Source organism: Orcinus orca, chromosome 11 (genome assembly GCF_937001465.1).
Source record: "Orcinus orca chromosome 11, mOrcOrc1.1, whole genome shotgun sequence".
NCBI lineage: Eukaryota > Metazoa > Chordata > Mammalia > Artiodactyla > Delphinidae > Orcinus > Orcinus orca.
Genome location: NC_064569.1, coordinates 25,559,779 through 25,574,868, shown reverse-complemented (window position 1 = coordinate 25,574,868; position 15,090 = coordinate 25,559,779). Strand labels below are relative to the sequence as shown.

Sequence of the window (15,090 nt, the reverse complement as noted above, 5' to 3'; positions counted from 1 at the left end):
GATTTCTAGAGTCTCAGCACAAATGTTATCTGAATATGAGGCATTGTGAATAAAGTGTTAGTTATCTGATGTGTATTATTTCACTGTGGAATTACGGAAATCATTGAGAAGGGGCATGAAAACTATTTTGACAGATAACATTTATTAAAGACGTTTTAGAATATAGGCTTGAAAATTTATATTACATAGGCTTGTAAGTTTAGCGTTACTGGTAGACTCTTCTTGAGAGCGTGGTAGTTATTACCAGGAAAATTTATGGTTCATCTTACATTTAAATAGCGTTAAGTCTGGTCCCACTGCTTGTTTCAATTGCTCTGTGTTGGCAACTCAAACTTTTCTCTTCCACAGATTTAATCAGTAATTAATAGTGAAGTCTTAAGCATTCATTAATGAAGTATTCTTCATTGTTTTAGAATCTTAGTGTTAGATGGCCCTTGAAAGATCATGCTCTACCAATTGAGGAAATAATTTGGTAAATTCATTTCTGAGATGGGGAGCATGCCTCATAAGATAGTCTTTTCTACTTTTGGGATATTTTCTTGTTTGGCGAATTAAAATTCTCTTCTCCATTCCTGTGGCATCAAAAAAGAACCAATAAAAAAATAAAAACCCCAAAACATCATTCTGAAGCTGAAGACAGCTACCATCTTAATCCTTGTAAAATATAGTTCTGAGTTGCTCTCTTCTGGATGTCTGACTTAATTAACTTTTGAAAGGTATTGTGAAACCTAAAATAGTGTAGTATAGAGACACTTCCTTCTGTTTTCTGGATAATTCTGTTAATGCAAGTCTAAGATGATATTAGCTTTGTTATCCATAGCACACTTTAACTCGTGTTTACTTATTCATCACTTAATTATAATACTTTCTGTTAGTTTCACAGTTGTTAAATACTTCTAGGCTGTTTTAGATACAATACTTCTAAGTCATTTTTTTTCTTGTGTGATTGATTCCCCGTCCCCCCACCCCCCATATGTTAAGTTTATTTAGTTTTGGTCCATTGTGCTAAAAAAAAGATCTTTTATATCTGCCTTCTGGTTGGAGGTTTGAAGTATATTTTTATAATACTTAAAAATTTCTGGGGCTTCCCTGGTGGCGCAGTGGTTGAGAGTCCGCCTGCCGATGCAGGGGACACGGGTTCGTGCCCTGGTCCGGGAAGATCCCACATGCCGCGGAGCGGCTGGGCCCGTGAGCCATGGCCGCTGAGCCTGCGCGTCCGGAGCCTGTGCTCCGCAACGGGAGAGGCCACAGCAGTGAGAGGCCCGCGTACTGCAAAAAAAAAAAAAAAAAATTTCTGTTAACTCTCTTTTCTGAGTTACCCTGTCAAATTTTCATTTTCCACTCAGGTGTTTTTTTTTCAATGTATCATGTTCTTTTTATTTATTTATTTTTTACATCTTTAATTGGAGTATAATTGCTTTACAATGGTGTGTTAGTTTCTGCTTTATAACAAAGTGAATCAGCTATACATATACATATGTTCCCATATCTCTTCCCTCTTGCGTCTCCCTCCCTCCCACCCTCCCTATCCCACCCCTCCAGGCGGTCACAAAGCACCGAGCTGATCTCCCTGTGCTATGCAACTGCTTCCCACTAGCTATCTACCTTACGTTTGGTAGTGTATATATGTCCATGCCTCTCTCTCGCTTTGTCACAGCTTACCCTTCTCCCTCCCCATATCCTCAAGTCTATTCTCTAGTAGGTCTGTGTCTTTATTCCTGTCTTACTCTAGGTTCTTCATGACATTTTTTTTCTTAAATTCCATATATATGTGTTAGCGTACGGTATTTGTCTTTCTCTTTCTGACTTACTTCACTCTGTATGACAGACTCTATGTCTAGCCACCTCATTACAAATAGCTCAATTTCGTTTCTTTTTATGGCTGAGTAATATTCCATCTTATATATGTGCCACATCTTCCTTATCCATTCATCCGATGATGGACACTTAGGTTGTTTCCATCTCTGGGCTATTGTAAATAGAGCTGCAATGAACATTTTGGTACATGACTCTTTTTGAATTATGGTTTTCTCAGGGTATATGCCCAGTAGTGGGATTGCTGGGTCATATGGTAGTTCTATTTGTAGTTTTTTAAGGGACCTCCATACTGTTCTCCATAGTGGCTGCATCAATTTACATTCCCACCAACAGTGCAAGAGGGTTCCCTTTTCTCCACACCCTCTCCAGCATTTATTGTTTCTAGATTTTTTGATGATGGCCATTCTGACTGGTGTGAGATGATATCTCATTGTAGTTTTGATTTGCATTTCTCTAATGATTAATGAAGTTGAACATTCTTTCATGTGTTTGTTGGCAGTCTGTATATCTTCTTTGGAGAAATGTCTATGTAGGTCTTCTGCCCATTTTTGGATTGGGTTGTTTGTTTTTTTGTTATTTAGCTGCATAAGCTGCTTGTAAATTTTGGAGATTAATCCTTTGTCAGTTGCTTCATTTGCAAATATTTAGATTTAAATCTTTTTTTAAACACCATCCATGTGCCAGGCACCTATGGAGGTTCACTTTTTTTTTAAAATTAATTTATTTATTTTTGGCTGCGTTGGGTCTTCATTGCTGTGCGTGGGCTTTCTCTAGTTGCGGTGAGTGGGGGGGGGGCTACTCATTGTGCCTTCTCTTGTGGCAGAGCACGGGCTGTAGGTGCCTGGGCTTCAGTAGTTGTGGCGTGTGGGCTATAGAGCAGAGGTTCAGTAGTTGTGGCGCACGGGCTTAGTTGCTCTGTGGCATATGAGATCTTCCTGGACCAGGGTTGGTACCCATGTCCCCTGCATTGGCAGGCGGATTCTTAACCACTGCATCACCAGGGAAGTCCAAGGTTCACTATTTTTATAGCGAAGTACCTTCCAGCCTAGGAATTTGGGGGCTTTCTTTTTTAACTCTTTCGTCAGACCTCTTCTATGGTAGCCTGTTTTGCAGTTTGTGTAGCATTTTCTTCTTTCCCTTCAAACTAAAGTTGGAAGCCTTCAGCCCACCACATCTCTCTTTATCTTCATGATATGAGCTTTGTCCTTTGGGGATTTATCATTCTAAGTCATGGTTCAGAAAATAAATTTTATGGTTCGGTGCTATTGGTTGACAGCAGTTTACTTCATATCTTCTTTCTAAATCAGTTTTCAACTGAAAGAAGAGAAGTCACCTGATTTCTTAGTTTCCACATAAATAAGAATAGGCTGCTGTCAGTGGTTTTCATGACATCTGATTATGACGTAGGAGACAGCATGTTTCTTACTTGATACCTGATAGAATCGATAAATATTTGAGGTTCTGTCATGTGTCAGACTCTGTGCTGGGTACTAGTGATATACTGGTGAACAACAGAGGTATAGTCCCTGCCATCATGGAGCTGAAGCGTAAGGGGGATGCAGCTAAAGAAAAAGATAAGCATTTCATATAATAGATACTTTGATAGGGGAAGTTCAGGATGACCTGAGCCCATAAAAACACCTAATCCAACCCTGGGAGGTGGCCAAAGAGAGATCTGAGGTAATCATGTGATATAGTCCTGAAGATGTCCTCAGCACCAACTGCCTTTTCTTATACCATCATGAATCTGTGTCCAAGGGAATCCCACTGTCTTGGAGAGCTAGAATTGCCACCTCTATCGTCTTTCCTCCTCTCAAGCAGAAGCTGAGTTTGGTAAGTGTTATTGGTGTAAGTCCATATTAAGGTCTTGGAAAAAGCTTTTCTGAGCCTTTGCCGTCCTGAAGAAAATACCCTTGCCCACGTAACCCCCAACCAGTCCATTTCTCACTCTTAAAATTTTATCTTCAGCCATTGTCTCTTGTCCCTGGTAGTAGCACAAGTCATATTTATTAAGTTGCTTTCATACCCTGTAGAAAGGAATTAATAGTGCCATAATGAATCTTTTTCCTGAGGTTTTTTTTTTTTAAGGCCCCATCTTGATTAGGATTTATGAATGTCTCTTTTGTAGAGTTTTAAATGTTGATGCTGAATCAAAGTACTTTAACTCATCTATAGGAAAAATATAAAAGTTTTTTTTTTTGTTATCTTAATTTTCATACCTTGGAAAATATCCAGTACGTTGGAAACATTACAAACAGAAAAACACCTATGGGGAGAAAAGACCTTTTGGGTTTCTCAGTGGAAATAGATGGTACTTTTTGTTATTGGTATTTTATAAATGAGAAGCCACTTTTGGAACCCACATATTATATCAGACTTTAAGGTATTACAGTTGTAAGCTTTAGAGTAGACTCGGAGCTGCTCAGTCTACACACACACACACACACACACACACACACACACACACACACACGCATTTGAGGGAAAACTTACATTCCACTAATTTTCCATGTGTGTTTCCATGACAAACTATTATGAAAACTCTCTCAGTTTTGCTTAAAAAAACCCCTGTTTGCTGTGGCTGTTTTTTTGGCATTACATTTGTCAGACATTTTATTTCTGTTTGGTTTTCAGTTCCTTATGCTTTAAGCAGTCTTCTTTGGTTGGTTGAAAATCAACCATTTTAAATACTCTTCCCCTGGAACATAAGATTTAAAAAAAACCCCAAACTAAACTGAAGCATTTTCTTAAAATACTTAGCCTAAAAAGGCTTGGTATACATAATATGGAAAAGTAAAACCTTATGATTAATATAGACATTAACGATAGGTACTTTGCTTCTCATCATGGTGATAGTAGAGGTACTAGGTTCAGCCTGGGGTTGGGAGTCACATATTGGACTTCTTTAGCTTTGGTTAGCTGAGACAAACCGGCTAAGTACTCGGTGACTTCTTTAGCTCAAAAAGCAAGCAGGCGGTTAAATGACCTTGTCAGTTTCACAGTCAGTGTTATATATTTGAGATTTATCATCTAATCTCAACTCTTTGGGATTGGACTTTTGTAGACGAATGGATTGCTAGTATGGGTTGTGGAGAGTTGTCAGTCTTAATTAGCGTTTGTTTTAACAGCTGCTTAAAGCGCAGAAGAAAGCCCAGAGAAGGGAGCACATGCTAAAACTTGAGGCTGAGAAGAAAAAGCTTCGCACTATACTTCAAGTTCAGTATGTATTACAGAACTTGATGCAGGAACATGTACAGAAAGACTTCAAAGGGGGCTTGAATGGTGCAGTGTATTTGCCTTTAAAAGAACTTGACTACCTCATTAAATTTTCAAAATTGACCTGTCCTGAAAGAAATGAAAGTCTGAGGTAAGTTAATGAAAATATTTTCCTGAAACAGGACACATAACACTTTAGTCTAGCTTTTCAGCATGTATATATGTATATGTATGTGTGTATGTGTATATATATATATTCAGCTTTGGAAACGTTGGCCTGCCCAGACTCTCACGAGGTTGATAGCCTGTCTACTAAGAAAGTGAATTTGAATGATCTCATTAACCTGCTTCTTTATTGTAACACTGATTTTTAAAATGTCTGATCAAGTTTTAACCTTGTATAGGTATTAACCATAATACTAATTATGTATATTCTTAAAAATTTTTTGTAATTAAATCAGGCTGTTGTGTTACCTGAGAGTCTTTGCCTCCTTACTACTGCTGTACTTAAGTGGAGGTGAATAAAATTTAACTTGATTAGTATCACTAAACTGTCAAAGTAAGAATTATTGAGTGTTCTTCTTAGGCTGTGAGTAAATACTGAGAAACAAATCTGATAATTTAAAATATAAAACCAGCAAATTGAGGCAACCCAATTTTTTTCTCCTACAGTATCTATTTACTGTTTTTGCTTAGATGGAGTAAATCAGCTAATGAGCAGAAGCTGTATGCTTTTGGTTTGTTAGATACAGGTTGTTTCAATGCTGTGTCTGTTAGCCATGCAAAAGCAGTTAGATTTCAACTGCTTTAGAAATTAGCCCTATCAGTGCAGGAAGAAACCTGATAAAACTCTTAATTACTTATATATAGCCATATATATATATTTATTCCCATCCCAATAGTCTGTTCCATCATCATTACCTATTTGGATGCTTCCTTCTCTTGCTTCAGTTTGGTAGATCCAAGGAATGTGGCTTACTTTAATATGTGAAATGTAAGTGAAACAATTTGAAAAATGAGCTGCTCTCTTTAAAGACAAATGCAGCTCTTAATATTTCCATTCCACTGTTTGTTTTTTTTTTTTATCTAGGGCATATACTTGATAATGAAGGATACCACACTGATTGCTTTAAACTCTTTTTGTTCTATTCCTTAATAGCTGTATTTGGTAAAATCTTTATTTTAGTTGTTTTAAGGAAAAATGCTGAACGTTTGAAATCCATAAATGGGTATTTAGTCATCTTTTATAAAATTTCAATTTTTCATTTCCAAAGAGTTAAAAAACACAAAATTAACATTGAATGTCTTAATTGTTGATGGGTTATATTGTATAAATTGTACTGCTCCATATATAAATATATGTGCCTCTAAAGCCACTTTGTTCTGCTGCTGCTTTTCCTTGTCAGTGTTGAAGACCAGATGGAGCAGTCATCCTTGTACTTTTGGGACCTTTTGGAAGGTAGTGAGAAAGCAGTGGTAGGAACGACATGTGAGTTTTCTCTACTCTGGACTTATGCAGTAAATACTAAACTTTACATCTAGGAGTTTAGTATGATATTGAGGGCCAAAACTGTGTCAGTCCATCAGAACTTACATGTCTGACAATACTAGATTCATCGGCAGAATGATATCTTTGTTTAGTTCTGTTAAAAGCAGCTATTGTATAATTGTACTCGCTAAAATGGAGCCTAGGGAGAGTTTTGAGGTGACGAGTCACTGTCATTTGGGAACAAGAGCTAGGGACTAGTGCTTGAGCATTTTGGGGTTCAGTTCTCTATTGTGCGTGGTAGTACCTGTTCTATTTACAAATCTTAAATCCACATATTGTTAATATCAAGGCTTATCTATCAGACCTGCGTAAGAAAATAAGAATGATTTGGCTACATAGTCTATTGAAATATTGTTGTCTATTGGTCTGGAAATGATCTGGGGAGAAAGAGTCCTTTTGGCTTCCTAGTTAGGCTTTGGCCAAATGACCAAGTACAAATGTTTGGACATGAAGTACACAGTTTTGTGTACTAGTTTAGGATAATGAAAACTCATTGGAAGCTGGTAAACATTTTTGTTACTAGTGATTGCTTCCTTTTTAAAAATATTTAAGTATGAATAACTATCTCAATTTCTAAGTCCTTTAAAGTTTAAACCACAGAAATTTATTGCTTGGCTGGAATGCAAAATGATACAAAAACTTTGGAAACTAGTTTGTTAGTTTCTTATAAAATTAAGCATGCACTTACTATATAACCAAGCAGTTACACTTCTGGTACTGGAGAGAATTGAAAACATACATTCACATGAGTACTTGTACATGAATGTTCATACCAGCTTATCCTAATAGTCCCAAATTGAACACATCCCGGATGTACACCAACTGATAATTAATAAACAAAATGTGATATATTCATGCAATGGAATCTACTCAGCAATGAAAAAAGGAATGAATTATTGATACTGAAACAGCATGTATGAATCTCAAAATAATTATGCTGAGTGAAAGAAGCCAGACAAAAAATGAGAACATATTGTATGATTCCATTTATATGAAATTCTAGAAAAGACATAACTAGAACGATAGCAGGTCAGTGGTTGCCAGGGAGTAGAGGGAGGAGATTGATTATAAAAGGGGCATAAGGGAACTTTTTGAGTTGTTTAAAATGTTCTGTATCGTGGTTATGGTGGAAATAACATGACTGTTAACATCTGTTAAAAATGTACACTTAAAATGTGAATTTTGTAAATTATACCTCGAATTTGATTTAAAAAAAAAAAGGTCATCTGTGTGTCACAGTATTTCTGTGAAAGGAATAGTAGACCCAAATCAAGTATGAGAACTCTGCTTAATTTGGGAATTATGTTTTTAGTGGATATTAAAAATAAAATAGACTTTAGACCTATTTATGGTACAGTGACTTTAATAACATCATTTTAAGATTTTTCTTGATCATCAAATGGTGATGTGCTAGGAGTGAAATATAGCATAACTCAAGAGTAAAATCTTAATCATGGAATTTTATACTTTAAAAATTCTTTAGAGGTTGTCCAAAATAGGTTTTTCTAAAGTTTATGTTTGAGGAACTGTGTTGTTTATTTCTCTTAAAGCCTAATTACTTGGGGAAGGTAGAGTAATTGCTTTTTGTGATGTCTTGGGGGCAGATGGGAGGAATCACTTTTCTCCCAGCTCAGGGAATAGATGTGTGCTTTTATAACATACTAGATAAAGTCCTTGATTGGAGTCTCTGATTTTTAGCCATTTTTCAAATGGTGTAAATGGAGGCCCAGGGAAACTTAAGTGACTTGCTAAACTTTGGGATTCTGATTTTTAAAATTTATATTGATTCAGCATGACGTAACGATGGACTGCATATTTCCTTTTCATGGTACGACCAGTTCTTTGAATACCCTCAGTGTAGACTGTTATAATGACATACTACAACTAGGATAAAATTATATTACGATTTCTATTCCAGATAATTTTCCATGAACTATTAGGCTATGTGATAACGAAGTCTTAATCACTCTTTCTTAGACAAACACATGAAAGATCTACTATCTAAATTGTTGAACTCAGGCTATTTTGAAAGTATCCCAGTTCCAAAAAATGCTAAGGAAAAAGAGGTATCATTGGAGGAAGAAATGCTAATAAAATCAGAGAAGAAAAAACAATTATCGAAGACTGAATCTGTCAAAGAGTCAGGTTTGTTGTGATCTCTGAAATTGTTTATAGTGGTTGCATTTTTAACACTTAACCAAAATGAGTCAAATCATTGTAAAATGATTATTTTAATTTTATTTTCTACATGCATAGAAATCTTTACTTGCCCCAGGATAAGCCTAGGTTTAGGACACATCTCTAGGCTTTACTACCATGATTTGCAGAGTCAACCTTAATAGAAACATTAGGTTATACTTTGTTACAAAAGAGTACACTGTTAAAATGAGGCATTTATGGAATTTGAATTCTTTGTTAAACTATTAGGATCATTCCATTTAAAACCATTGTTTAAAATGTGAGTTATAGTACATTCCAATACTGTATAGAACAAGAATGTAAATAATCTAAGGTTAACATATTGATTTAGGAAAAAAATTGCCAAAATCAGTAAAAGAAATAGTGTTTTTCAAAATTCCACTTTTCTTGGGGAAGAAATACTTTGAATAAATGGCACCTTGGCTATTTATTGTTGAGGCTGGAGTTATTTAAGAAATATTACTTCTAAGGAGGTAGTCCAAGCAGCCTTTTGGTAGCCACTAGCAAGATTCGAGTATTTCTCGTTTACCCCATGGCACCAGAGCTATAAATCCAACTTGAAAGAAGCTGTGTTTGTGGGTAAGAGGAGATAGTCCTATTTTCAGTCAGAAATCAGTTTTTAACTACAACGTGACTTCAGAAAAGTGTCTTATATAAGCAGAGCTACTAGCTTCAACTAGCCTCAGACCACATGCTTTTGACCAGCACCCAATAGTGAGAATTACTCCTGCCCTGAATGTACTTAATTGCACTATCCTTTTTCTGTTACTATTCTGAAATTTGCCTTAATTTGTACTTAATTGCACTATCCTTTTTCTGTTACTATTCTGAAATTTGTTACTATTCTGAATATCCTTTTTCTGTTACTATTCTGAAATATGCCCGGAATGAATTACAGTGTAATCAGTCTAAAAACTTGTAGTTTACCTAGTACTTATTTAATATTCCTTTTATCTTCTCAGAGTCTCTTATGGAACTTGCACAGCCAGAGATACAACCACAAGAGGTAAGGTACCAAAAGGTAATTTTCAGTCAATTGTGTTTTTTGAGACTTTTGTATATTGTTGTGGTTAGGAGCTGAGGCTTTGGAGCTAGACTGCTTAAGCTTGAATCCTGGCTCTGCAGCTTATTAGCTTAATGACTTTGGGCAAGATATGTAGCCCAGCTGTGTCTGTTATCCTCCTACATAAAATGGGGATAATAACAATGCCTGCCTCATATGGTTATTGTGAGGTTTGAAGGTTAAATCTGAATTACTTACAATTTGGCCTGGCACGCAGAACGGCTCAAGTGTTAGCTGGTGGTGATGGTGGTTTTGGTCCCTGTATTGGAATTTGAAGATGGGTGGGATTTTGCTCTTTCCAGAATTTACTCATATTGGTAATAGAAGAGGGCATTTGTTCTCTTTCTGAAGTGACATCGGAATTCATGGAAGCCGAAAAGAATGGAAGAAGCAAAATCACAGTATGGTTGATATATAATGGGAATAAAGAAAAGGCTGGTAATTCAGGAAACATAAGGCTTCAGTGTAAAGAGTAGGACTTTGTGTAGTTGAACTACCCTCTGCCTTAACTTGAAGGGGGTCAGGTGGTCCTAAGCCTGGCAGAGGCAGAGTAACCTTGGTAAAAGAGCCTGAGTCAAGCAAATGTGGCACCACGGTGTGCACTGCTTACCAGTCTCAGGTGAATCAAATATAGGTTGCTACTTTTGAAGTATACTTTTGAAGTTTGTCTTTCTGTTAATTGAGGGGAAAGGAATGGACATAAAAGTAGAATACTCTTTTCAAGTAGGATAAGGTTAGAAGTTTCCTGTTAGCACAATGGCTCAGACCAGTGGACATAGGAGTTCAGTATTCCCTTCAAGGTCTTCTACAGACTGTGACTTGAGCACATTTTCCCTGTGGTTTAGTTTCTTAACAGACGCTACATGACGGAAGTAGATTATTCAAGTAAACAAGATGAAGAGCAATCTTGGGAAGCAGATTATGCTAGAAAACCAAATCTCCCCAAATGTTGGGATGTGCTTACCGAACCAGATGGTCAGGAGAAGAAACAGGAATCCTTCAAGTCCTGGGAGTCTTCCGTGAAGCACCAGGAGGTATCAAAGCCTGCAGTTTCCTTAGAACAGAGGAAACAAGAGATTCCAAAACTCAGGTCCACTCTGCAGGAAGAGCAGAAGAAGCAGGATGTCTCGAAAACCAAGGCAACTCCTAGCCAGTGGAAGCAAGAAGCTCTTAAATCCAAAGTGGGATACATTCAAGAGGAACAGAAGAAGCAGGAGACACCAAAGCCTTGGCCAGTTCAGCTGCAGAAAGAACAGGATCCAAAGAAGCAAACTCCAAAGTCTTGGACACCTTCTGTGCAGAGTGAGCAGGACATCACCAAGTCATGGACCACTCCCACGTGTGAAGAACAGGATTCAAGACCGCCAGAGACTCCAAAATCCTGGGAAAACAATGTTGAGAGTCAAAAACACCCTTTAACAACACAATCACAGATTTCTCCAAAGTCCTGGGGGGTAGCTACAGCAAGCCTCATACCAAATGACCAGCTGCTGCCCAGGAAGTTTAATACAGAACCCAAAGATGTGAGTTGATTTGTATCAGTTTGTTCCTATCAATGTAGGCATAAATAGAGATTTGTGGTAGTGATAATTTAAAAGTTCTCTTTAGGAAAAGATCAGTAAAACCCATGTTTAATTAATGTATTAAGTATTTCACTTAGCTCTTTAAAGCATAATTTGTTTTCCCTAGAAAATTGGAAGCAGATTTAATCTGTCATTTGCACCTAACCTGAAGTAAAATTTCCACAACTAGAAAATATTGTTTTAGTGCTCAAATTTTAATGACATGATATAACATCAAAATAGTGGATAGTTCAGAAAAAACCATAATGTTGAAGAAGTGAGAAACGTAAATGCATGTCAAAAGGCAGGAGACCTTTCTCTGACAAGTTACATTTTTCTGTATTCTCTTCCTTCTCTTTCATTTATAGTCACTCAAATTAGGCTGTCCTCTTTGAAGAAGGTACAGATGGTCAGGAGAAGAAACAGGAATCTTTCATGTCCTGTTTCAGAAGAAGCAGTAGTTGGGGAAGGATCTGAATTAGTTATCTATTTCTGTTTCAGAAGAATTTTCTGCAGATGAAAAGTATAGCCATTAAATATTCTGTAATTAGGTTTTGGAGTATGAGATTTAGTTCAAATATAAGGCCTCATTCTGCTAATGATAAATAACGCATGTCAGTAAGATAAGAAGCCTTATAATGAATAATCTTGGATATGATGCTAGTTAGTGTTGTCTTTTGTTAAAGCATAAGTTATTTACCACTGTTTCATTGCAGACTTGTTGAAGACTTGTTACCACCTTGTTTGCTAAGAAATGTGAACTTGCTACCCTCCCAGTGTTCTCCATATACATCTAGTAGTGTTGCTGTACTTCCACACCATTTTAGCCAAAGGCATGCCCGGAAATCTTTGGTCCTCTAACAGTTTGAAAAACATTTTGCTAAGGACCTACTTTATTGCACAGGGAACTATACTAAATATTTTGTAATAACCTATAAGGGAAAAGACTCTGAAAAAGAATACACACACACACACATAAAACTGAGTCACCGTGATGTACACCTGAAATTAACATGATATTGTAAATCAACTATACTTTAATTTAAAAAGGTGGGGGGAGAAAAACATTTTGCTTAGGGAATTCAAAGCATTGCATTTTATAAGTTACCCCCGCCTCAATTCTACCTTATGGGAAGAGAATTTTAGAATTGTCTCCTTTTATTTTCCTTTCTTCCTCTTTAAGTGGTAATATAATTTTAGCTTCTTCCTGACCCTGCAGAAGATTGATAGCCTTTTTCATAAACTAGATATCATATGACAGTAATTGTAATATAGCAACTATTTTGAGAGATTTATATCTAAAAACCCAATTTAATACCTCAATAAAGCTGTTTAAAAAACCGCAATTAAAAATTCCACTAGGTATAGCAGTGCTGAACCTTTACCGTACCAGAATATTGATACCATGCTGTTTGCTGAATAGTATTTAAAATTAAGGGTGTTTAATTGGAAAGGTCAAAACTCGTTTAATGTGCTTTATGGCACAGACATCATTATATTGAAGTTACAGGGTCTCTCAGTGACTGAGAGGACGCTTCTCTGTATAGTAGAGTATTTTCCTCTATCTGTATTGAAATCTCAGCTGTTTGGAACATGACCAAGTACTGTCAAGGGCAAAATAGAGTTCAAAGCCAAAAGACTAGGTAACATGAAATAAATCACTAAAGTTCATACTTTTCTCTTAAAAGAGCCTTTCATATATTCCCTTAGGGTCTATTAACAGTTATTTTATGACACTGTTGACAAGTTTAGCTATGTGACTCCCCAGTGAATTAGAAGGTGGAGAAGAGGAGCTGGTAGGGACAGGCTTGCTGATACCTGTAAGAAATAACCATAAACATGAGGTGTATTTCAGGGTATTCAGCAATCATAAGAAATTTAGCAGGAGGGCGAACCACCTTCTAAACATCAGTAGCCCCCTCCCCCACAAAGTATACCCACTGTATAACAGAATATAATAGTATATTTCCTCAACTCTAGGATATATATGTATGTGCTTTTTACATCTTACTGTTTCTGAAATCAGATATGTGTTAAAAACGGGATGTATATTTAATGTGGAGGTAGTAATTTTTTTCCCTGGGGAAAAAAATCATTGATGTGTTTTATATTATAGTCAGTGGCATCTTATCATAGAGCACACAGGGTAACTGATGTCCATAATGAGAGAACTTCTACAAAGGAAGTTCTGTTGCTCTGGGCCTTCCCTTTAAAAAGATGATGTTTAGAAACATTTCCCATTAAAGTTGTTCTGAAGGAGGAAACATGAAAAGTTTGCTTAAATTACTTAGAAAATGCATTTATGTGGAAATTCTTTACCTGAGATAAATCTATAAATGAACACTGCTATGTGTTTTGATTACATTAAGATGTAGTGATAAGCTTAGTTTCCTGAATTAGGCTTTTGAATTTGAATTTCACTCTTATACATTATGGGTTTATCTTATAGGTGCCTAAGCCTATGCATCAGCCTGTAGGTTCTTCCTCTACCCTTCCAAAGGATCCAGTATTGAGGAAAGAAAAACTGCAGGATCTGATGACCCAGATTCAAGGAACTTGTAACTTTATGCAAGTATGAGTCATTATTAAGTGAATCTTAAATGATAGTCATGGGGCTGCTAGCTTCTGATGTGAAGCATTAAATGAAGTTGTTAAGAGCATAGATTCTGGTGTCCAGAATGAGTACAAATCTCGGTTCTGCCATAGCTCTGAGAATTTAGGCAAGTTACTTAACTCTCTGCCTCAGTTTCTTTTTTGAAAAAATGATAATAGTTCCTACTCCTGTTTGTTGTGAGTAATAAAATGAATTAAACATGTAAGAAGCTTAAAGTGCTCAAGTGATATTGCTGCTGTTGTGTGTAGATAATCATAAGACATTCATTATGACACATGCTCAATTGTGTCATACAGACTCTTACAGAATTTCAGAATAGTATGGTATTACTGAGGGATGAAGTAGGCAAATAAGAGATTTTTGTATAGTAAAAAGATTTTGAGCTTTGGAATTAGACCTGCATTTAAATCCACTTCTACCAGTTACCAGTTGTGTAATCTGTGGCAAGTTATTTAACCTCCAACCTTCTGCTTATTTGTAAAGTGAGGGAATTGCATGCCTCTTCAGATTATTTGATAAATAAAAGACCTAAAACGATCACTGTAAGTATATAAGTTAAGTACTCAAAACATTGGAAATATTTTTAGGATAACCAGGATAGGCAGATGGGAGAAGAGAATGCCTTCTTGTCATGAAAGTCTCTAAGAGCATGAGTTAGTTTAGTGGTTGAGATAAAATAATTAGACCCTCTCATTGGTTATAATAAAAATGAGGGCTCAGTCTACACTAGGATTAACGTTTAAGACTTCAAGTCAGGAGTTTTCTTTTCCTCATTTGGCCTTAGAATTACTATTGGAGTTTTAACACTTGACACAGTCTTTTTTTTTTTAATTAATTAATTAATTTTTGGCTGCATTGAGTCTTCGTTGCTGCACATGGGCTTTCTAGTTGTGGCGAGCAGGGGCTACTCTTTGTTGTGGTGCGCAGGCTTCTCATTTCAGTGGCTTCTCTTGTTGTGGAGCATGGGCTCTAGGCACGTGGGCTTCAGTAGTTGCAGCATGTGGGCTCAGTAGTTGTGGCTCGCGGGCTCTAGAGCACAGGCTCAGTAGTTGTGGTGCACGGGCTTAGT

At 36.6% G+C, this 15,090-nt stretch overlaps 1 protein-coding gene across 29 annotated transcripts in view; it reads left to right on the top strand.

Annotated features, from left to right (window-relative positions):
• The window catches only part of CAPRIN2 (caprin family member 2), a 42,135-nt gene that overhangs the window by 11,113 nt on the left and 15,932 nt on the right, over positions 1-15,090 (top strand). For 15 of the 29 annotated variants that reach the window (XM_049694166.1, XM_049694157.1, XM_049694156.1 and 12 more), the window contains exons 5-10: positions 4,947-5,185; positions 6,441-6,523; positions 8,561-8,728; positions 9,745-9,788; positions 10,691-11,368; positions 13,857-13,979. In XM_049694166.1, the coding sequence (XP_049550123.1) occupies positions 4,947-5,185; positions 6,441-6,523; positions 8,561-8,728; positions 9,745-9,788; positions 10,691-11,368; positions 13,857-13,979 (1,335 nt within the window). Of the gene's footprint in view, positions 1-3,576; positions 3,652-4,946; positions 5,186-6,440; positions 6,524-8,560; positions 8,729-9,744; positions 9,789-10,690; positions 11,369-13,856; positions 13,980-15,090 lie in introns of those variants that run through there. The other 14 variants (XM_033430146.2, XM_033430145.2, XM_049694153.1 and 11 more) reach the window with 5 other exon arrangements.